At 45.9% G+C, this 22,482-nt stretch overlaps 1 protein-coding gene across 1 annotated transcript in view; it reads right to left on the reverse strand.

Moving 5' to 3' along the window:
* Positions 1–22,093, reverse strand: part of LOC117966974 (extended synaptotagmin-1-like) — a 31,707-nt gene extending 9,614 nt beyond the window's left edge. Inside the window, exons 1-16 of the mRNA XM_059011478.1 lie at positions 21,375–22,093; positions 13,102–13,143; positions 11,973–12,107; positions 9,220–9,293; positions 8,903–8,975; positions 8,410–8,499; positions 8,095–8,150; positions 7,318–7,438; positions 6,628–6,804; positions 6,104–6,186; positions 5,254–5,302; positions 4,893–4,982; positions 2,966–3,061; positions 2,256–2,327; positions 1,220–1,456; positions 440–622 (exon numbers count right to left, since the gene is read on the reverse strand). Coding sequence (XP_058867461.1) covers positions 440–622; positions 1,220–1,456; positions 2,256–2,327; positions 2,966–3,061; positions 4,893–4,982; positions 5,254–5,302; positions 6,104–6,186; positions 6,628–6,804; positions 7,318–7,438; positions 8,095–8,150; positions 8,410–8,499; positions 8,903–8,975; positions 9,220–9,293; positions 11,973–12,107; positions 13,102–13,143; positions 21,375–21,755 — 1,959 coding nt within the window. The 5' untranslated portion in view covers positions 21,756–22,093. The remainder of the gene's footprint in view (positions 1–439; positions 623–1,219; positions 1,457–2,255; positions 2,328–2,965; positions 3,062–4,892; positions 4,983–5,253; positions 5,303–6,103; positions 6,187–6,627; positions 6,805–7,317; positions 7,439–8,094; positions 8,151–8,409; positions 8,500–8,902; positions 8,976–9,219; positions 9,294–11,972; positions 12,108–13,101; positions 13,144–21,374) is intronic.
* Positions 22,094–22,482: the final 389 nt, after the last annotated feature.

Consider the following 22,482-nt stretch of genomic DNA (forward strand, 5'->3'; position numbering starts at 1 on the left):
AATTCAAAATGCAGCGCCCGGCCAATTGTGCGCCGCCCCCTGGGAGCTCCTGTCCACGGTCGGCTGTGGAATAGCCTGGACTCGCCCTATAGCCTGGCGACATCCAGGCTATAGAGCGCATCCTGCACTCCACGCGGAGCGCCTTTACCGGATGCGCCATTCGGGAGCCCCCTGGAAGTATAATTTATAACGGAACACATTACAAGAATCTCTCAGGTGTAAAATAACCCTGGTGCCTCATCGAATTGCGCAGTAGAATGTGTCAGATTTACTTCGGATGTCATTTATGCATTGGTTTCCATTGCATGATATCATTTCGATAGTCTGTTATACGAACATGCATGGTCATTTTTGCAGCCAAATACATTCCTATAGTGTTTGCTCCAATATTAAAGTAAATGTCCTAAGAGATACCCTCTCTCCCTCTCCCTCTCCTCACCTCTGTAGCGAAGCTGTCATCCGCAGAGCTGTATTCAGGGCGGGGCACGCGGGGAGGCGGGTCTACGCTGGTCCCCTCGGGAGCTCTCTCCTCTGTCACCACTCCCTCTCCCCCCTGTGGGAGCGGCACTGAGAGAGAGGAGTTCAGGGGAGACTTGGGGGGGACACCGTCCAGGAACAAGATCTGAGAGACAGAAATACAATGAACACCAGAGAAACAACTAAACAGGGTGATTCAGTTTGGATAGATGGAGTGCCACAGGCCACATTGCACCAATTCAAGTATTCAGTATTGAACTGAATAACCTGTCTAGCTAATGACAAGTTTCAGTATAGAGGTGAAATATCACAGTTACATTAAGTAATGTATTCTTGTTTAGATTCACTTGGTATATCATTTTCAGTCGTCACATCCTGGTGCTTTTTAAAAGTGTTAAGCAGTCCTGCGGCCTCTACAGAGCTCCCAAACGTTTCACCAGAGCGTAACCATTAACCCGCTCCCCTGCAACAGATTCATGATTACACTCCGGTGGAGCAGCTGTGGAGAGAAGACACGTTTGAGAGCTCTTTTGGGAGGTGCTTTAAACTTCTAAAAAGTCACTAAAGATGTGAAACAAAAAATGACACACAAAGTGAATCTAAACAAGACTATGTACGGGTAGCAAAACTTTTCATTTTCAAATCATTTTGTTGCTCTGTTTCGGGTACTATTACAACAATCTCAATACAGCCCAATCCTCAGTATCTGAGCCCCTGTATCGATGTCAAAACTGCTCCTCACCCTCAGCACAGCCTTCATGTAGATGCGGCTGGCCAGCCCGGAGTTTTCCAGCTGGAACCACTGGTCCAGTGTGAGGTCCTGGCTGTTGAGCAGGCGGCCCAGGGGCAGGGACAGCGAGCCCAGGGAGAGCTGCCGGGAGTCGTCCTTCACCTGGATGTCCAGGTCCTGGGTATGGGGGTTCTGGATGAAGAAGTGGAAGGCATCCTCCCACACGGGGTTATTGGTGCCATAGCAGGTCTGAGGAGAGGAGCAGAGGGGAGGGGCATTAGCAGAAGATACAGCACTTCACAAGCATTGGCTGCACATTCAAAATCAGAGCCATCAGTAAGACGAAAGCGTTTATCTCCACGACCCATAGCCACTGTTTGCAAGAACGTTTAACACAGGCAGAGGCTGTCCTCTTCCCCCGGATTGTAGTATTGTGAATAGCTTGCGGTATTTTGCAAAAGCAAGTCCTTGAATAACTGTTCCATGTATACATGTGTGATACAGTGCTCCCTCCATCTATCATGTGTGATACAGCGCTCCCTCAATCTATCATGTATGATACAGTGCTCCCTCAATCTATCATGTGTGATACAGTGCTCCCTCCATCTATCATGGATAATTTACTGAATTGGTTCATTCACAGCTAGCCAGGCATGTTGACAGTAGGTTGTACAAGTAGTAGAGTTTACTGTAGAAGGGCCCTTTAGTAATTCATGGTTTTCATGAAAGAAGCAGCTCTATCTATACAGACTATCTGTCCAGAGTCTGATACAATCAGCAACACAAACAATATCCTCACAAACAATATCCTCAGCAAGATGGAAGTGTGACATTCATGGATATTTGTTCTGATGCAAAGCGCTCTGTGATGAAGGGCTTGATAAATATGTCAGTGTGATTGTATCTGCACAGTCACAGTGCAGGCACGAGGGTTATAAGGCGCTAGAGTACATGGATCTAGTTTAAGCCCTTGTCATTTATTAGAGTGCGACTGAACGCCCCCGTGACACATGGAGGGCTGGATTGGCTCGTGAGCCCAGTCCCTTACCCGGCTCTCCCTGGTCGTGTCCTGCACTGACAGCAGCACCACGGGGCTGGGGTCCTTGTTCCCCTTCTTCATCTGAAACACAGGAAAAGACATCACTGAACACTGAAGAAAAGATGCTTGAGTTTTATTGAATTGACACATTGAATGTTTTTTTATTGAAAACGTACAAGCTTTCGTGAACACCTTCATCATGTAAAAGTGGATTTCAGATCAAAACACAATTCCCAATTCCAATTCCCTTTCAATCCATTCCAACACATCGCTGATCAAAACTGCAAACAGCAGTATTCTGTTAAAACAAGCTTCTCACAGTGGCAACAAATTACTTCAATTGAAGTCACTGTTTGTCAGTCAGTTAAATTGGCTTCAATTCAAATGAAAGCAGTTTGATTATTATGGCTCTGAAATATCAATTGGGAATTGGAACGGAACTGAGCCCAACCCCAAGTATTGTCTCTAGATATCTGTAACAATGCAGGTGTGACAATAGACAGACAGACACCCTACACCGCACATTCTGACCCCCTCAATAACCTGTGATAAAGAAGAGCTGTAGCAAGTGTCATCCCAATCGGACGAGTGCTTCTCTAGATGCAAAACGCACAACAAAAACAGGCCCACCATCTGTTTAACAACTGAAATCGAGACAGGAAGTGCTAGACATAGACAGGAAGTAACATAAACAGACAGGAAGTGGTGCTGCCACTCACAGGAAGCTCCTGTGCTCGGTCCAGGTACACAGCCAGGATGGCTGCCGAGGGCGGCTCGCTGATCTTGGTGCTGAGGATACTGTTCTGCTGAAGCACCTGCAGAGACAAAACACACAGGAATCAGACTGCAAAAGAGACAAAACACACAGGAATCCGACTGCAACAGAGATAAAACACACAGGAATCCGACTGCAACAGAGATAAAACACACAGGAATCCGACTGCAACAGAGACAAAACACACAGGTATCAGACCTCAACCCTGCTGTGAATCCCAGCACTGCTTTACACTGGAAAGAGCAGCTGTTGTACTGGTTTTTAACTGGTTGTGGTGGTTCAAGAGACTTTATTAAGACCTGTCATCAGCACGTTATACAACCTCATCTGATTTGTACTCTGCAGTCTGACTATATACCCCAGCATTCAGTTTGCATTTTTAGTTGCTTCCCCACACTGGCTGCAGAGGAGTCTATCACAACACCAAGGTCTTTCTCTGGGTGGCCCTGTCCTACTTCTATACTAGGGATGGGAATTTTAAACGTTTACACTCCAAAGAAGTGGTTAAACGTTGAATAATATGCTAGACATAGAATCGGTCACGTGACAAATTTCACCAAACTCATATTTTTATCGTCTATTGATTTTTTAGTATTACATGCAGGACATGCGCTATAAGACCGTTATATTAAAAATAATAATAATAATAATAATAACCTTTATTAAAAATGTGTATGGATGAATCTACCGGTTAATCAACTAATGCCCATAAAAATTTGAATCGAGTGACAGCCCTAATTTCAGTATATGCTTTGGTTGTACGTTTGTTTTTTTTTACTTTGTAGTTAAGTCTTTACGGTGTTACATCCCTATTCTATACCAGTCACTTGGTATTTGATAAGTGTTGGGACTGGTGTGAAACATGTTTCATTTGTAAACGTTGAGTTTCATTTGCTGTGTTTCTGCCAAGTTCTGTATGTGGTTGTGGCAAAGTGCCCTGCCCCTGTGTGCATTTGTGTGTTCTGTGTATGTATGTTGCATGTGTGTGTTAATGTTGGTGTATAGATTGGTACACAGGATATAAACGGGTCTGTGTTTCACGTGTGTTTAAAGTGTATAATTATATTTAGGCACGAGGATGGCACATCACTTCACGTGCAGATAAAATGTGTATAATGTGTGGCACGGGGTTGCACGTAATGAATTCACGTGCTGGGATTCAAGTGAGTAATTAATTAGTAATTGAATCCCAGCACAACAGTATATATAGATGCACAGTTTCACTCAGTCGGGGTTGGTGTTCGGTGAGTGGAGAACGGGAGAGAGAGAAGGAGAAAGTAAAAGCAAGCAAAAGCGTAAAGATAAGTGTTTTCACTCACCGTGTTTGTTCGTACCTGTTTGTTAGTGTCTGTCCGTTTTGTTTGTCTTTTTATTTTGGCGTGTAGTGCCGTGTCCTGTTTTGTGTACCGTTTAAAACCTTTTTATTTGTTAATAAACGCTGAGTGCAGCCATTGCACTCAGCTCATCACAACCACTGTCTCTGTATTCCTTCCTGCTTCCGGTCTGACGCCACCCACTCTGGCCGTCTTTGTGACAGTGGTCCAGATCCTTTTGGATTTGCTGGGTAGCTGAAAACGAGTCTGCCCCTCCCCCAAGCTTTGTGTCGTCTGCATATTTTACAAGCTTGCTAATTATCCCTCCAAGTCATTAACGTAGCTTGGAAACAGCAAGGACCCAAGCATGCATCCTGCTGCAACCACTGATTACACAGCCCCACCTAGAGGTCTGTCCTCTTATAAATGCTCTCTGCTTAACCAGTATCCATTGCATGTGTGTCCTTGTATCCAACCGGTTTCATGATTAGCACCTCTACATTGGCTTGCAAGGATGCAAGGCGCTGTTGTTTCAGCAGGGGGCGCTGTCTGGCTCACCTGCTCCAGGTTGGAGGTGGTAGAGAGCAGAGAAAGCCACTCTAGGCGCAGGTGAACTCTCCCCTTCTCCACGTCCTTGAGCGGCATCCACTGTGAGAGAGGAAGAGAAGAGAGGAGGGCTCCTATTAACGGATGCATCAAAACAAGAATATTTCATAGCCACGTTCTTAAAAATCATTTGTGGAATTGTTTTCATGTGCCCCATGCTTTGCCTGCTCCATGATTTCCTACATTGGGAGAATTCCATATTCCATTCGATAGCGTTATTCCTTGATCTACTTCCCTTCGCTTTCTAAGCTTTAGAGTTGATTTCACTGCCCCCCTGATCACTGCAGAGTTGAACCTTTAGACAGAGTCTTACCTGATCAAGGACTCGTGCCTTTTTGACACACCCCAGGTCCATCTTCAGTCTGCGAGACAGGGGAGGAGTAAAGTGCAGTTTTCTCAATTAAAATGACAGTTATGGATTACAGATGTCACCCTGTCAAAGTTAAATAGATCGCACATTGATGTTTATTAGCAGTACAATCTTCATTTCTGTGACATGTAATAAGCTAATATGTCATGTGTAAAGCGGCTCTTAGTAACTTCACAAACCTCTCCTCCAAACTGCTTGAGATTAAGGACCATATTTACTCCAGTCTTCAACTAACTGCTATGTGGTTTTGTTTCTCACTTTGCAACATTAACAGAATTTTTTTCTCGTTTAAAAAAATTGGAGTTAATAAAGAAACGCTTTGAAAATATCGCCCTAAATCTCTTAAAGAACGAGTCTGTCAGTAACATCATTCCCATCAAAATCAGAGCCGTCAGTGAGGAAACGCTAATGACCATGACATATATCAACAGCAAGTACAGAGCAGTACAGAATAAGAAACTGCGATTACTAGTTTAATGAAAATTGGTGGTATTTAAGACCTACATTTCTAGGTAAGCAAATGAGGTGTTAATATCGTGGTAAAGTAAATGATTTACAGAGTGTGGAATAACTTCTGAAGATACAAGTAACAATGGAAGCATGACATGCAGAGGGACAGAAAGACCCCTCCCTACAGCCCCACAACCAGATACTCCCAATTACTAGTGCTAGTAATGGTAATGCAGAGTCTCATCACAGTCGGATAAGCAGTGGGGATAACTGTGCAACTGAACATATACGAATCTCTGGACACGGCCCTGTTAGTGTTGCTGCAGTGCGTGGGGCTGCTCACCTGCCCAGGAAATCATCCTGGTCGGGGTCTTTATCAAACACCTCCAACTCCAGCTCCTGCCCCGGGACCTCATGGACAATGACCTGGGGGGAGAGAGGGGTCTGTGAGTCGGGCCTTCCAATGCGCTTCCTGTTACTAAAACCCTGGCATTGTTTCAGTAGAGGGGACTTAACGGAAGAGGGGACTTAACTGGATTTTATACAATCCTGAATGTTCTGTATAAAGTTAAACCAAAGTACAGAGAACTGCAGAGATGACATTAACCCAAGTCACCACCTCTGAACATTTACTGTGAATGTTTCAGAACACTTTGCTGTTTGTTTGTTGTATTTGAAGACTGCTGGGCACTGTTGCATGTTCATGGATTGCAGCTGAGCTTCCCACTGCCCGATCACGCTCGATTTGTCCACTCCCAGTTTGTGATGAGGTCACCTTTCTGTTAGACTCGTCGCCTATCCCCTCCCCCCCAGTAAACACTGCAGGGTTCTGATTGGATGTGTGAGGGCTGGGACCCCCTTTCTCACCTCGTACATCTCGTTCCACTTGGGGTTCAGGTTGTCGTCCACAGTCTTGCTGGTGAAGGTTTGGGTGCCCACCCTCAGGATCACGTATGGGTCGGACTTGCCCTTGATCGCCCCCCCCAGCAAGGTGTCCGTGGAGAGGAGGTTCTGAGCTTCCTTCAGGTGGATCCGGACGACACCCTGCCAGGATCGAGACCACATCCATAAGAACAGAACTGGGGTTTAAACAAAAAGGGAAATGGCTTGGTTGTGGGATCGGAGGACGCCCACTGAACCTTCAGATCTCCTGAGCTGTGTGGAGAATTGCTGTGGTGAGGGTACATAATTGGGCATTCTAAACTGGGGAGAAAAATCAGGGGTAAAATAATTGGACACTTTATATAAATAAAAAAAAAAGTATTTTCATTAAAAAAATATCTGTGTACAATACTAAATGATCCAAAACACACATAAAAGCTATTTGGCATCGTAGTAGGTTAAAGGAGCGCAACCCATTTTCTTGTTGGCAGTATTAGCACTGGCCTCGCTTTGCTTGTGCTGCTTGCTCTTCATTTTAGTACATGGAGTAAAGCTGTTTATCTACCGCGTTGTGTTTGAAATATTTGCATTTCTTGAATGAATGCAAACTAGGAATGTCCTTTCTTCTGACGCGGGCGCCCCCAGTGGAAGCTAGTGGAACTGCACGTGGCTTACCCGGGGCAGTGGAGAGCGGAGCTGTGCAACGTGGAGGTCCGCCACCAGGGGCACTGTGAGCCGGTTGGGCAGCACCAGGAAAGAAGAGATGGTATCCATGATCATCGTGTCGGAGAAGGCGCTGAAACAACACAAGAGGGCGCCGTTTAGACAGAAACGTTACTCAAATACGAGGGGACATTGATTTGTCCTTTAAGTTCTGTGTGAACTTTTGGAAGCATGAAGCTGAGATGATCTAAGGTTAGAGTACAGAGGTAAGTAGCACCTCATCTTTAAAAGTATTTGCCAATGTGGTGAACTGCTTAAAAGGCAAAGTGAATGCTAGGTTGCCAAAAGTGTGGAAAGTCTAGGGAAGTTAAGACTGTATAATACTCCAGTTACAATACTGTAATATAAACAAGACACTAGTGCACTCGAGAAGGTACAGAGAACTAGGCTGATCCCAGGACTCAGTGAGCCGCAAGGACAGTTTAAAGACCTCTTCAGACTAGAAAAGGGAACATTCAAAAGTCCTCTAAATTAGACCCCTTAGTCAGGGCACATGGTCCGTCGGGATGGGATGAGCCTTGACGGGCCAAACAGCCCCTTCTCATTCCCAAACTTCGTATACCAGCATTTCAATCTCATGAGAAGGAAGGTCGGGCCAGCCAGCCTGGGTCACAGTTACATACAGAGGAACCCGAGTTAGTTTAGAAGCTCAGTGCAGTGCGATACAGCAGACTGGGCACTGCAAGCAGTAACCAGACACTCCACAGCAAGGCTGAGGCGGACACTCACTTGAGCCCGGGGATGTCCAGCAGGTTTGTGATGCCGGTCCAGTTGATATCCAGCCTCTAGAATAGACAAGAACACAGGAGCAACTGAAGAGACTGGAAGAGCAGCTTGAAATGGGTCAGGAACATCACAGTGACCAGAACTACCGTGGATTCCACCGCGCTCACAACCGTTACCATTGAAAATATATAATATATAAAACAGTCCAGTGCATTAACACTAACCCACCCACACACAGACATCGGTACGGTACAGGCACACAGACAGACACACAGAGAGCAGGGTGCTACAGACAGACACACAGAAGGAGGGACTCACAGGTCGTTGAATGAAGAACATCGTGATGGCGCCCACTAGTGGTACGTCCCCAATCAGGGGCTCCAGAATGACACGCAGCATTCCGTGCAGCTGATGGACACAGTGCAACACGTTGAGACATCAATAATGAGGCGTGATACAGCACACAGCTACCGTGTAAAGAGTAGCTACTGGGTTTCAAATCAGTCAGACAATTCTGAAAGGACCTGGCCAGCATGGAATGGAAGTCAATGGGAACAAGCTCTTGATGAAGTCATTCTGTAACACGAGTGAATAGCAAAGACATGAGTCACACTGACTTCCACCCCTTTAATATCACTTTGGGAAACATTGCATCAGAAGAGACGGACAGCATTCTAATCAGTGGTTTAATAAAGTGCTGGGTTTTGTATTGGGTGAATACCAAAGTGATGGGCAATAGCAATTTACTATTACAACACGTGGCTGAGTTAAGGAGTGATTCTCTTCAGCAGGTTTCACTGCAGTATCTTACCTGGATACCCTTCACTCCGGCTTTGCAGAAATACTTCTTTATCTCCACGTTGATTTCAACATCCCCGACATAGCTGTGGAAAAAAAAATAATACAAGGAAAACTGTTACACATATCTGTTGCTAGGTGGCGCTAGTGGGTTCATTTTAATGCACTAGACTTTCACCTTTCTCTGGAGACCTGGGTACCAATCTGGGGGGCTAGGTGGCGCTAGTGGGTTCGTGTTAATGTACTATTATATATATTTTTTCAATAATAAAGTTTTTGACAGTGCATCACTACAATAAACATGAATAGATTCAGCAGACCCCTGCTTACCTGACATACAAGTCCAGCAGAACCTGCCTTTTGTCCATTTCAGTGTGAGCCTTCATCCCAATCACTCTGAGAGCCTGCCAAACAAACAGAGCACACTGCAGTGAGGAGAGCCACAGCACACCAGCCTGATTAACAAACACACCACACTGCACTGAGGAGAGCCACAGCACACACCAGCCTGATTAACAAAGACAGCGCTCTGCACTGACAGCCACAGCACACACCAGCCTGATTAACAAACAGAGCACACTGCACTGAGGAGAGCCACAGCACACACCAGCCTGTTTAACAAACACACCACACTGCACTGAGGAGAGCCACAGCACACACCAGCCTGATTAACAAACAGAGCACACTGCACACACCAGCCTGATTAACAAACACACCACACTGCAGTGAGGAGAGCCACAGCACACACCAGCCTGATCAACAAACACACCACACTGCACTGAGGAGAGCCACAGCACACACCAGCCTGATTAACAAAGACAGCGCTCTGCACTGAGAGACACAGCTCACACCAGCCTGATTAACAAACAGAGCACACTGCACTGAGGAGAGCCACAGCACACACCAGCCTGATTAACAAAGACAGCGCTCTGCACTGAGAGCCACAGCACACACCAGCCTGATTAACAAACAGAGCACACTGCACTGAGGAGAGCCACAGCACACACCAGCCTGATTAACAAAGACAGCACTCTGCACTGAGAGCCACAGCACACACCAGCCTGATTAACAAACAGAGCACACTGCACTGAGGAGAGCCACAGCACACACCAGCCTGATTAACAAACAGACCACACTGCAGTGAGGAGAGCCACAGCACACACCAGCCTGATTAACAAACAGAGCACACTGCACTGAGGAGAGCCACAGCAGCCAGCCTGAATAACTTCCCAAGAGCAGCCTGCTTGCATCAATGTGCTTACACAATCATTAACTGCAGGAGATCCATACAGGATTTTAAAAAGTAATTTTGTTTAAAAAAAAAAAAAATCACACCTTATAGTATAACCTTGATTTGCTGGTTAATTAACCCACACACAATCAAGAAGGCTTGCAAGATCCCAAATACTGCATGCATTCATGCACCAGGCTGTGGTGAACCGCTGTAGCCTGCATGATTCAACAGTTTCCAATTTATTTATTTATTTATTTTTCTGTCCCCTTACATTTTCCTGCTGTTTGCAATCATTCCGAGTCATTCGTGTTGCAGTCACTCAAACACAGTGCTGTTTCTTGCCAGGTCTGTGTTAAGGTGCTTTCACTGTTAGTTCAGGAGCTGCTCTTCAGTGCTTCTCTGCTATAGATACATGCTGGCTAGATCAGCCAGTCTCTGTATACATGCTAGCCAAGACTGATTTAGCAACAATTGGAAGAGGTTGCCAAATCTACTGTGAATACCCAGGCTTCTTTGCATGATGTGCAATAAGATCATATGATTATTAATGATGGGCTATTTTGGTAAAATGACTGGAGTCTGAAACATCACAGTCATCTTAACTCATGCATTCTTGTTGTTGTTTAGAATCACTGTGTATCACATTAATTTCAGGCAGCACATCCTGGTGTCCCACGTACTTACAGTAACAACAGTATAAACTGCATGTATTGATCATTCAAGAACCATTTGGAGGATTACAAGTAGCAATGTTGTTTCCCCGTGCACGTCGTTCTGGGACTGTGTGTCCCCGTGCACGTCGTTCTGGGACTGTGTGTCCCCGTGCACGTCGTTCTGGGACTGTGTGTCCCCGTGCACGTCGTTCTGGGACTGTGTGTCCCTGTGCACGTCGTTCTGGGACCGTGTGTCCCCGTGCACGTCGTTCTGGGACTGTGTGTCCCCGTGCACGTCGTTCTGGGACTGTGCGTCCCCGTGCACGTCGTTCTGGGACTGTGTGTCCCCGTGCACGTCGTTCTGGGACTGTGTGTCCCCGTGCACGTCGTTCTGGGACTGTGCGTCCCCGTGCACGTCGTTCTGGGACTGTGTGTCCCCGTGCACGTCGTTCTGGGACTGTGTGTCCCCGTGCACGTCGTTCTGGGACCGTGTGTCCCCGTGCACGTCGTTCTGGGACTGTGTGTCCCCGTGCACGTCGTTCTGGGACCGTGCGTCCCCGTGCACGTCGTTCTGGGACTGTGTGTCCCCGTGCACGTCGTTCTGGGACTGTGTGTCCCCGTGCACGTCGTTCTGGGACTGTGTGTCCCCGTGCACGTCGTTCTGGGACTGTGTGTCCCCGTGCACGTCGTTCTGGGACCGTGCGTCCCCGTGCACGTCGTTCTGGGACCGTGCGTCCCCGTGCACGTCGTTCTGGGACTGTGTGTCCCCGTGCACGTCGTTCTGGGACTGTGTGTCCCCGTGCACGTCGTTCTGGGACTGTGTGTCCCCGTGCACGTCGTTCTGGGACTGTGTGTCCCCGTGCACGTCGTTCTGGGACTGTGTGTCCCCGTGCACGTCGTTCTGGGACTGTGTGTCCCCGTGCACGTCGTTCTGGGACTGTGTGTCCCCGTGCACGTCGTTCTGGGACTGTGTGTCCCCGTGCACGTCGTTCTGGGACTGTGTGTCCCCGTGCACGTCGTTCTGGGACTGTGTGTCCCCGTGCACGTCGTTCTGGGACTGTGTGTCCCCGTGCACGTCGTTCTGGGACTGTGTGTCCCCGTGCACGTCGTTCTGGGACTGTGTGTCCCCGTGCACGTCGTTCTGGGACTGTGTGTCCCCGTGCACATCGTTCTGGGACTGTGTCCCCGGCTCCCACCTTGTCTCCTAGGTTGACCTTGGTGAATGTGAAGGTCTGCAGGTGTGGGTTGGAGTCCCGGATAGTGGGAGCGATCGACTCCACCAGCAGCTTCTCCAGATACTGCCCTACGAAGGGCCAGGCCTGCTGCAGAATCTGAGGACACACAAACACACATTATTACCGATTCATAATCATTCTTTAAATACCAGATGAGGCCAGCTTCCCTCCCTCCCAGTCCCTCAGCTCTAACCACTAGAGCCACACTGCTTCCCTCCCTCCCAGTCCCTCAGCCTCATCACAGCACACTTCACATTAGGGGCAGATTGATCTCTTAGTCTAATGGACAGCCTGGCGCTCTGTCAGCCTGGAATATTGTTAACCTTTTAAGAGGAGAATCAGAGAAGCTTTTAACTAAATGACTGCAATTTGGCTAAGAGGCCCTGGGGCGGCTGATTGATTGAAAGGACTTGTTTTTATGAGGAGATATTAAAATATTCACAAGCGAGGGAGCTGGAGGCTTGAATGCTGAGTCAGTAGTCACAAGATTTTTAGTTTTGTTTTTCTGGAGAGGAGCAGGGTATTTTAAACACAAAGGGAGTAACAGAAAGGGATGCATGTGTATCACAATCACGTTAAGATTTGTTAGCAAATTCTCCACCCCTGTGCTGTTCTGCATCCTGCCTTGTGTCCCAAGCAGGCAGCAGCGACCAGCAAGCTGTCAGACTGTAGCACCCCCATAACTCAGTGTGAGCGATCACAGCGCTGCACTCAGCAGCAGCATGGCCATCGCAGTCCAGTCAGTCCTGACACTAGTACTGGAATTTCACAACCACAGACTGCATACCACAGTGTCACTATAACACGGAGGGGCTGGACAAAAAACTAGGAACAGCTGAACCTTGCCAATAGGGTGGAAGATGCAGCACGGATTCAGTGGACCTGCAAGGTGTTTAAATTGCTCTGTTAAATGTTTTGTACAGTAGTACGTCTGTAACACACATCTCACGAATGCAGTCTGATCTGCGGTTTGTAAATTAAGACATGACGTGATCGCGGATGACCCTCCTTGGACTGCGCTGCCCTCAATGGCTTGTGCTGAAGAATGGTTTCATCCCAATTCGACATGCAAGATAAATACAGCGCTCACCTTGTTCAGCCATTCCACTCTCTCCACATCAGGGAAGTTTACCTGCAGACAGACAGACAGGGCAAGCAGTGAGTGACGACTGTGTAATACAATCAGAACTACTTAAAAACACACAATATTATACTCCAATGCAGTTGGTATCTATTGGCTTCAGTGCGCAGCGCAACACTAATATGCTTCCCCAACTCACTCTATATACCCTGCAGTCCCAAGATTGTGTACAGTATATAAACAATTGTGTAGGTGCAGCATGATGCAAGCTAATATCCAGCCCACTGAGGGATTGGGGTGAGAATCTGCTGGTATCTCACACAGCACCCTACAGTAAAAAAATATATACTAAACAGTTTAGCTAATCTTAATGTTACGCCATTTCCACCCGACAAAAATTATCTGATGCAAAGAAATATGAGATGGCTGTATCACATCAATACCAGGGTCTGCTGTGTACTGTCGACGTATTCTATCAGTCTGCATTAAGGTTAGCTATATTTCTTTGACTATATATTATACAGAACTGTAGTATAGTGTTGGAGCCATGGAAATAATTCTAAAGGACCCAGCAGATGTCCTGTGGTAAAGGTGTACGAGGGTCTGCGTGAGAGACTGTGCTGGTGTGCTTGTGTTCATGTTTTGCTGGTTGCATGGCTCTGTTTACCCGTGATAAGAATCACATGCGCTAGTGAAACAGGAATTGCAGTGAGCATTTCCAAACCACAGATGCAGAGAGAAACCACTTAAGAATTAAACAGCCAGAGTGTTACTATAGACCCACATGCCTTAATCAACTGCAGCTTTAACATACTCAATTCTATAGATTACATGAAGGCTGGATTCAATTATTATAGCCGCTAGCAGGACCCACATTTCTAGCATACAGGTAGCCAATGTTAGCCAGTCCAAAATATAACCTTGAGACGCATTTGAAAAATGTCTACACAAAAGCATGTTGTAGGTTTATAATAGCATTAATGCCCTCCGCAGTGCTCATTACTAAAAGATACTTGACCTTTAAAGCACCAGGGATGGAATATGACTCCCATTGCATAGCAGTTTGATCCACTGCTGGTTTTACTATGACACATGACATAAGACACACCTGAGCTTGTTGCCTATATACACTGTGGCTAATCAAGCTCTTATTAAAATCTGGAATGGGTAAAACTGCTATGCAATAGGAATCACATTTCCATCCCTGTATAGCACACACATTTTCATTTTAAACGTGATATCTGGTACTGCTTTGGGTTACAGGAAACTCAGTTTCTATGCCCTTCTATTGGGTTGTCTGTGAGCACTTGTATTGCCTGAGTCATTTCATCTCAGCAGTGTCTTCTGGGTGAAAGTTACTGGCTGAAAGCATGTCAGTCAATAGGGAAGCTGATTGGTTATTGACAGGAAAGAAGCCATAACATGCGTTTCTTTCAAAACTGCACATTGAGACCTACGTAATGAATAAAGGCTAACGTGGATGAAAGAGGCGACAAAGCTAAGGTTTTCACAAAAATACTTTGCAATGCAGTTCTCTTTAAAATTAGCTTGAGGTTTTACTATCAGATTGCGTTTCCTGTGACGTATCAATATAAGAATCAACCCCCAATCTTGTGGCCAGTCCAGGCAGCGTGTGGTTTTCTGTGCTTCTGAACAAGTAGAATATCTGAAGGGGTAAACTCAGAAACATTTAGTGAACTGAAGACCCAAAACATCTTGAACAGAAGAAAAGGGCAGCCGGGATACTATTGCCAGTGCTGAAGAGCATGTCAGCAACATACATCCTCACCACGGCTGTACGTTCAAAATCAGAGCGGTCAGCAAGTAATCTGATGACATGACGCAGATCAGCAGCATGTGCAGAACAGGACAGAATAAGAAGCAGCAAGGAATGCTTTGAGAAGTGGAATTTAAGATCTAGATTAGCTGGTGAACTTCATCATAATGTGTGGAATAACTTCTTGTGTTCTCAGTATGTAAACATGCAGGTGTGACAGACAGACAGACAGATATTCTAACAGTGTTTATTAGAAGTAAGCTGAAGTTTAACAAGAGGCTCCAGATCGACACAAAAATGAAATGATCAGAACCGGCAGGGGATAACGAGAGGTTTGGAAATGGATTTGAACACCTGGGTTTGAACGCCCTAAATCAAGCCTTTAAAAAATGGGTTGTAAAGTACCACAGCCCATAACTTGATGCATATTAATGAAACTGGATTCACGTCACTGCTGTCGAACTTCAAGACAAATCTTTTATTTGTGTTGGCTCCTTGTGATAACTTAAGCTGAGGGAACACGAAGACACTTTGTGACTTAGAACTTGGTTTCAGGAGACTAGGTTTTAAGCCAGGGGAGACTTGGGGTTTGATACAGCAAAGTTGCCTCAAACTAGATCTCCCAGTCTCCTGGAATCAGGTTTTAAGCCACTGTTCCTGAAAAAGTGGCTTTGTGTTCCCTCAGCTTAAATCTCCAGTGGTGTGAATACGAAGCTTGCTGTGAGTATCTCAGTGCTGTGCTACAGGAATGTCTTTATAGAGCAGCTGTCTGCAGTGACCACACAGTGCCCATGGACAGAGTCACAGTGTAAACCAGATCAAACACATTCATCAGATAACAGCCCCTCCCTCGTATCTCTCTCCATCTCCCCTCTCGCTCCATCCCCCAATGCACTCGGAGAGCAGCTGCAGAATTGCAATACATCGCAAATCAGGGATAAGCATGTCAAACATTTCAATAGGTATTACTTATACTGATAAGATAAACGGTGCCTAAAACACAAAAGGATTGCATCGTTAAGTCCAGTTTTTTGTTTTTTTAAAGCCTGTTTGATTCAGTAAATCTCGTCCGGTCTGTAGTTCATGATTCTTTTTCAGTTGTCTCACAGAGGAGGTTATGAGTTTCTTTTTTAAAGCACAGTTTAATGTTTCAGTGGCTTTTGGTCAAAACATTTGCCTCTGAAAGTATTCAGTTCCTCTTAGTTTATCCCTAGTGCTCTGCTACACGTCACTATACTTGGATAAACATTTAGAAGGCTCCGCCTCTGTAGATCTCAGAGCCCCAACTCCACCCTGAAAAGGAAACCAAGCTGTGGTCGGAACAGCGGAGTGACTAACATCAGCCCACATGGCTGAGTGAGACAGTCAGGGTGCGACTAAGTGTGCTATTAGTTTCAGTGACAAAGCTAGAACATCCATCCGCTGTAGGCACTGTACAGTTTAGTTGACGTACCGAAAGGAAACCTTGTGCTATTGAAGACACTAGTAGAAAATCAATAAAAAGTCAAGATATTTATAAGGGACTTGTACAGCAGTGCGCACAGTTATTAGAAACCCTCAAGGTGTGTCATTTCTATCCTTTATATACCGACCTCGGGGGGTGAGACCAATTTGTGCTTTAATTAGGCATCTTAAACAACTTCTAAAAAGTTAAATTAGACAATCACTAATTTGCCTATTTTGACAAATTCAGTCCCAGTGGTTTGATTTCATATGCATAACAAATCAAAACTACAAAAGCAATGGGGTGTTCTGATACAGAAGCAATGGGGTGTTCTGATACAGAAGCAATGGGGTGTTCTGATACAGAAGCAATGGGGTGTTCTGATACAGAAGCAATGGGGTGTTCTGATACAGAAGCAATGGGGTGTTCTGATACAGAAGCAATGGGGTGCTCTGATACAGAAGCAATGGGGTGTTCTGATACAGAAGCAATGGGGTGCTCTGATACAGAAGCAATGGGGTGTTCTGATACAGAAGCAATGGGGTGTTCTGATACAGAAGCAATGGGGTGTTCTGATACAGAAGCAATGGGGTGTTCTGATACAGAAGCAATGGGGTGTTCTGATACAGAAGCAATGGGGTATTCTGATACAGAAGCAATGGGGTGCTCTGATACAGAAGCAATGGGGTGCTCTGATACAGAAGCAATGGGGTGCTCTGATACAGAAGCAATGGGGTGCTCTGATACAGAAGCAATGGGGTATTCTGATACAGAAGCAATGGGGTGTTCTGATACAGAAGCAATGGGGTGTTCTAATACAGAAGCAATGGGGTGTTCTAATACAGAAGCAATGGGGTGCTCTGATACAGAAGCAATGGGGTGTTCTAATACATTTGCACACTACTCCAAAATAATACATACTGCACCAAGAAGGCCCGATTCTAGTGTACTAACCAACGCTTTAAAATCAATTTTCATACCTGTTATGAGCTTTGTCAGGACTATTGCTGGCTCGCCTTTTGGGAAATTCAAACATTTTAAATGCAGCACTGGAGATAAACTGTTGCTTCCTGCCTTTGCTGCAGGTCTGGTTGAAGTGTGAGCAATACACCCTCCCTATACTCCATTAATGGCCATGTAGACAGTGGTTCTGTATGAACTGCAGCACAGGAGCAGGCTCTACGGGGGCACGATGTGGTAACATGTTCCTGGAAGCCAAGGCTCTTTCATTTGGGATATACAATAGAACACAGTAGAACAAACGATGCCGAGTGACTTCCTGTGCTGTAGGTCACATGGTCTGATTGGAGTGAAATTTACCAACAGCACAGGATGTTAAGGATCAGTCCTGAATTAAAATATAAAAAAAACAGCAAGGGCCCAGCAGAAAAGGGGAACCAATGATAATGTAATCTTATAAAAGTTGAACTGCAGGAGTTTTTGATGCTCTGCAGTTTGTCATGGAAAAGCACTGATCATTTAAACAGACCTAACACAGTATGATGCTGCCCTGTCCCCTCACCCCCCCTCTCTCTCTCTCTCTCTCTCAGGCCTGTGAATTTCAGCTCATTCTTGGGATATTCTGCAGTCTTTCCTGCTCTCAGCAGTGACTATATAAGGGAATGTCTGAGCTCAGCTCCCTGGGGAGCGAGTGTGTGAGTCAGGGCAGCCAGCAGCTCGTTCTCCTGCATGGCTTCACACTCTGCTATCACTCCGAGCTGCAGACAGACTGTCCCCTAACTCCAGTGAGTGGGAGGGGCTCAGAACTAAGAGGTGTGTGTGGGAGGGGCTTACAGCATACAGGAGGAACTTACATCCACTAGAGGTGATTGGGGGAGTAGTTTAGAACATGGGGGAGTGGTTTAAAAAATAGAGGGGCTTAGAACCAAAAGGTTTAACATAGAAGGGGCGGAGGGACAGAGCACATGAAGGTCTGTTATGTGGGAGGGGCTTAGAACATGGGGAGGAGAGCACATGGGAGGGGCTTAGAACAGGTGAAGGGTTTGGTGGGTGGGAGGAGCTTAAAACACACAGCGTGGAGGTGTTACAACACTTGGGAGGGGTTTGGGTGTATGGGAGGGGCTTAACTTATACTGAAGAGTTTGTGGGTGCTGTAACCTGTTCCAGATTCCCTGGCAATACTGTCATCCAATAATGCTTCTGCTGTAGCATCTCTTCAGGGTAGTACACTGGGATTACAATAGCTTCCCAATCAGATTTATTTCAGTACATTTTAAAGCTACATTGTTAGGGATCAACCGATTCTACACAAGCACATTTAAACTGAAACGTACAGTAGTGTCAACAAGCAACCTAATTTAACGAAGGAGCGACGCACACAATCCACACAAAGCTCGCTCTCTTTTCACTCGTCTCTCTCTTTGTGCTGGCGGATGTTTTCGGTTATTGAACGAGGCACAGCTAAAGATGCCTCACTTCCTGTGCAGAGTTCTGTGGCGCAGTCAGAACAAAACCACAGCTTCACAAAGGCGGTTTCGTTCTCCTGTGCCCGATACAAAGTGACTGCTCAGCTACACAGCACTGACCTTCATTGTCACGAATAGGCTGTGTGGTGTGTATATATATATATATATATACACACATACACACACACACACACACACACCTATAGCTTTAGTGATTAATGTGTGTGTGTGTGTTTGTCTAAGGGACAGCTCCTAGTCAGTCCTGCTGCAGTGTAAACAGAGCCATGTGTTCTATTTTCACAGTGCTGAATTGTGTTGGGTCTTGTCAATGGACTGTGGTGTCATGTAAATAGAATTCAAAATCAAGATGCACTGGAATGTTTGGGATACGAGTGCTGTGATTGGTGGAGAGGGGCTTCACGATTTAGTCAGTATCAACTCTCTTTGATTACATAGTAAACAATCAACTGCCAATACACACAAACCATCAAGGCGGGGCGACTTACAAAACTAACATGCCTGGTGAAGTGGATTTGTTGAACAAACCAAGGTTTTAATACGCAATTCTTTGCTTCAGTCATGGCCGTCATCATTGCAGAAACTCATTAGCATTCAAAACTACTATTTCCATGCAGGCTGCAGATGGTTTGCAATTCAAATGTAACAATTAAAAAACTCCCCTGTGGCCCCGTTTGCAGATCTCAGCATTACCAGCAATGGGGACACAGTGCAGTGGAGCACACTGTCTGGTACTGATGTGGTACTGTCTGCAATGCTATTGCAGCACACTGTCTGTCTGGTACTGAAGTGGTACTGTGGTACTGCCTGCACAGAGTTCTCAATCGGGGCAATATTGTGCTATTCCCTTTTAATGTCAAGGGAAATACTGTATTTAACATGCTGCATTAATACTGTCAGTGGGGTTTAGACTTGGAAAGGGGTTTAGATTCGAGGGACATATAACCATTCCTCAAGACTGCCAGCCTGATTCCTTCAGCTGCAGTGGGGCTGGGGATCAGTGAAGTCCGTTCTCCAATGTGTCTCATTGATAGAACCATCTCTTTTGAGACGACTCCTCATGATAGTAACTTGCACATTAGAAGCGCCTGCCAACCAAGCACCTGCCTGCAGCCCTCTATCAAAGTCTACATTCTGGGGAGGCGTTTCCTTCATTTGTGACTGATGATGCATAAACCGCATCTGATTGAGAAGAGAGTTCCAGGGAAGGTGTTGCGGTGTGTGGGGGTCACCAGTTCACGCCCAGCCTCTGTCTACTGTGGTAAACTGCGCTCATCTTCTGCATGTATTTATGGATGTGCTGCTTATCTGTTCAGGAATAGCACCACATTTATTGAGAGGGATAAATACGGGGAACAAACGCTATGCGATGAGATGTGAATGCATTCATCTGATCTGCACTGCTGCAGGTAACTAGCATCAGTAAACCTGTCTGTACTGATCACTGACTACTGCTGTGAACTGAAGCAGCATTATCTGCTGCAGCTGCTTTCACATCTCATCACACTGCAGCTGCAGCACAGGCACAGAAGATAATGCTGAAGGACATTTCCAAACGATTCCAGATACAGTAATGCAAGCGTGATCTACGTACAGGTTGTGCTGAAGAATGTCCTTACCAAGTTTCATCGCCACCGTATCAGTGGTTATAATAAATCATATTGATATACAGGGCGTCTCATAACTCGGGCATCTTAGAACTTGTAATATCGGTGGTCGGGGTTTCTTTCAGGGGTGAAATGTCTTTCAGCAAGAGGCACACATTCATGCTGCTGTGTGGTGCAGCTGGTCATCAGGGTGTGGTCCTCTGTTATAACCATCCTGAATAACTGAATAGGAGACACTGCCTGCGATGCCCGATTCATGGGACACCCTGGATGCTTGCCTCCACTCTATCCCAGCTCCCAGACAGTACTGTACCGCCTGTCGCTTCATGATGTGTGGAAAGGGTTCGGCAAATTCATCCAAGAACACAAAATGAGTTTACATCCGTGACGCAGCTGTCTGACTCCCCACCCCCACCACCACGAGTCCCGAGTGACTGCAGCTCAAGCTGCAGAACACTGAAATATTTTGGCAAACAGTCGAAATGCCGGAGACTGCATTTGGGAAAAAATACTGCAAGCCAGCATTAAGAAAGTCACCATGTGTTACAAATTCGGATTATGACTGAGTTAACCATCTCCGCATACAGACACATGCTCTTACATGTACACTGCGGGGTACAGTTACGTTATAAGGCTTTAAGGTTTGTGTCTCGGTTTAATGTTGTACATGCTAGCTATGCATACGAATTCAGTATCAAAGTACAATATGATCTTCCGCGAGTTTGGGACGCATTCTCTATACACTGTTGAACCGTCGGCGCTAAGACCCGGGACGTCCTTGGCATGAGTACACGACTAGTAGGCAGGGACAGAAAGAAAATAAAGTCTAAAAAAAACATTTAACGTGTTTATTTATGCAACTAGACGATTCTTTGTGCAAATGAATGCAACTCTGCCACTTGTCGTTGTAATATATGCATTCACGTTTACAAAGCGTAAAAAAGCGTTCAAATCTATACTTTGTACAACAGCAATTAAAGAAATGCAGTTTGTGTGTGCGTTTCTCTTACCCAGGCGGGTAGGTCCCGTTTGCTCCTGAAAATCCTGCCGGTAGTGACGTCTTCTTCATTCTCCAGAAAGTACATGGCGGACCGCAGCCGGTTCTCTTTGCCTTCCCGAACAAACTTCCATCCCATGTACAGCATTAGCCCGAAAACCACGACGCCGATGCCAAGCCCCAAATACCCAGCCAGATACACGGGCAAAAGCGACCCCAAACACTTCCCAAAAGTCCAAAGCATGGACACGACATCTAGTCCTGAAGCGTCGGTACCGGGGGGAACTGAATCCGGCTCCCCGGTACCTGCTTCTGTTCCGCCGCCTGGGTTGGCATCGGTACCTCCGGTCTCTTTCGACTCACCCGCAGCATCTACCCCTGCTCCTCGGTTCATCTTTCCGGTCGTTATTTATTTATTTACACCTAAGGAAATGTTTTGCATTCAATAAATTGAAATACACAGTTAAGACAACACTTGTTAATGCGTTTGCATACTGCAAACTGTCATTTCGTTTCAAAACAAAACCGCAACCAGCCCGCTGTTTGTTTCTGAAGCCTGAAAACTTAACACAGCAACACGCCCGAAAACTGCGGAGAGTGGGTGTGGTCACTGAGGCTGCTTCAGCTCAGTCCCGCTGCTCATCAGATCCGAGGAGACGCCGCTTCCCCTGTGCAGAGCTGACCTGTCCCGTTAGCTGAGTTTGAAAGCGATCGAAAGAAGGTCGGGTCTGTCCCAATGTGGGCGTTACCCAATATGCAGACAGCTGAACGCTATTGGGTATAGACAGCTTTTATCAATCTATATACGTATTGAGCGGTGCAGTTTCAAAATGAGACAGTAAATTTTTTTTAAAAAAGTTATCATAGCCACATAGCAATTTGCCATATATGGTAACTTAAAAAATGTTTCTGCTTATACAGTATTATCAGTCCAGGCTGAACATCTGTAACAATAATGAACAACATGTGTATCATAAGTGCTTCATTAAAAAAAAAAAATGCACGTGGGAATATATATATATATATATATATTATTTAGCAGACGCCTTTATCCAAGGCGACTTACAGAGACTAGGGTGTGTGAACTATGCATCAGCTGCAGAGTCACTTACAATTACATC

Source organism: Acipenser ruthenus, chromosome 42, assembly GCF_902713425.1.
Source record: "Acipenser ruthenus chromosome 42, fAciRut3.2 maternal haplotype, whole genome shotgun sequence".
Classification (NCBI taxonomy): domain Eukaryota; kingdom Metazoa; phylum Chordata; class Actinopteri; order Acipenseriformes; family Acipenseridae; genus Acipenser; species Acipenser ruthenus.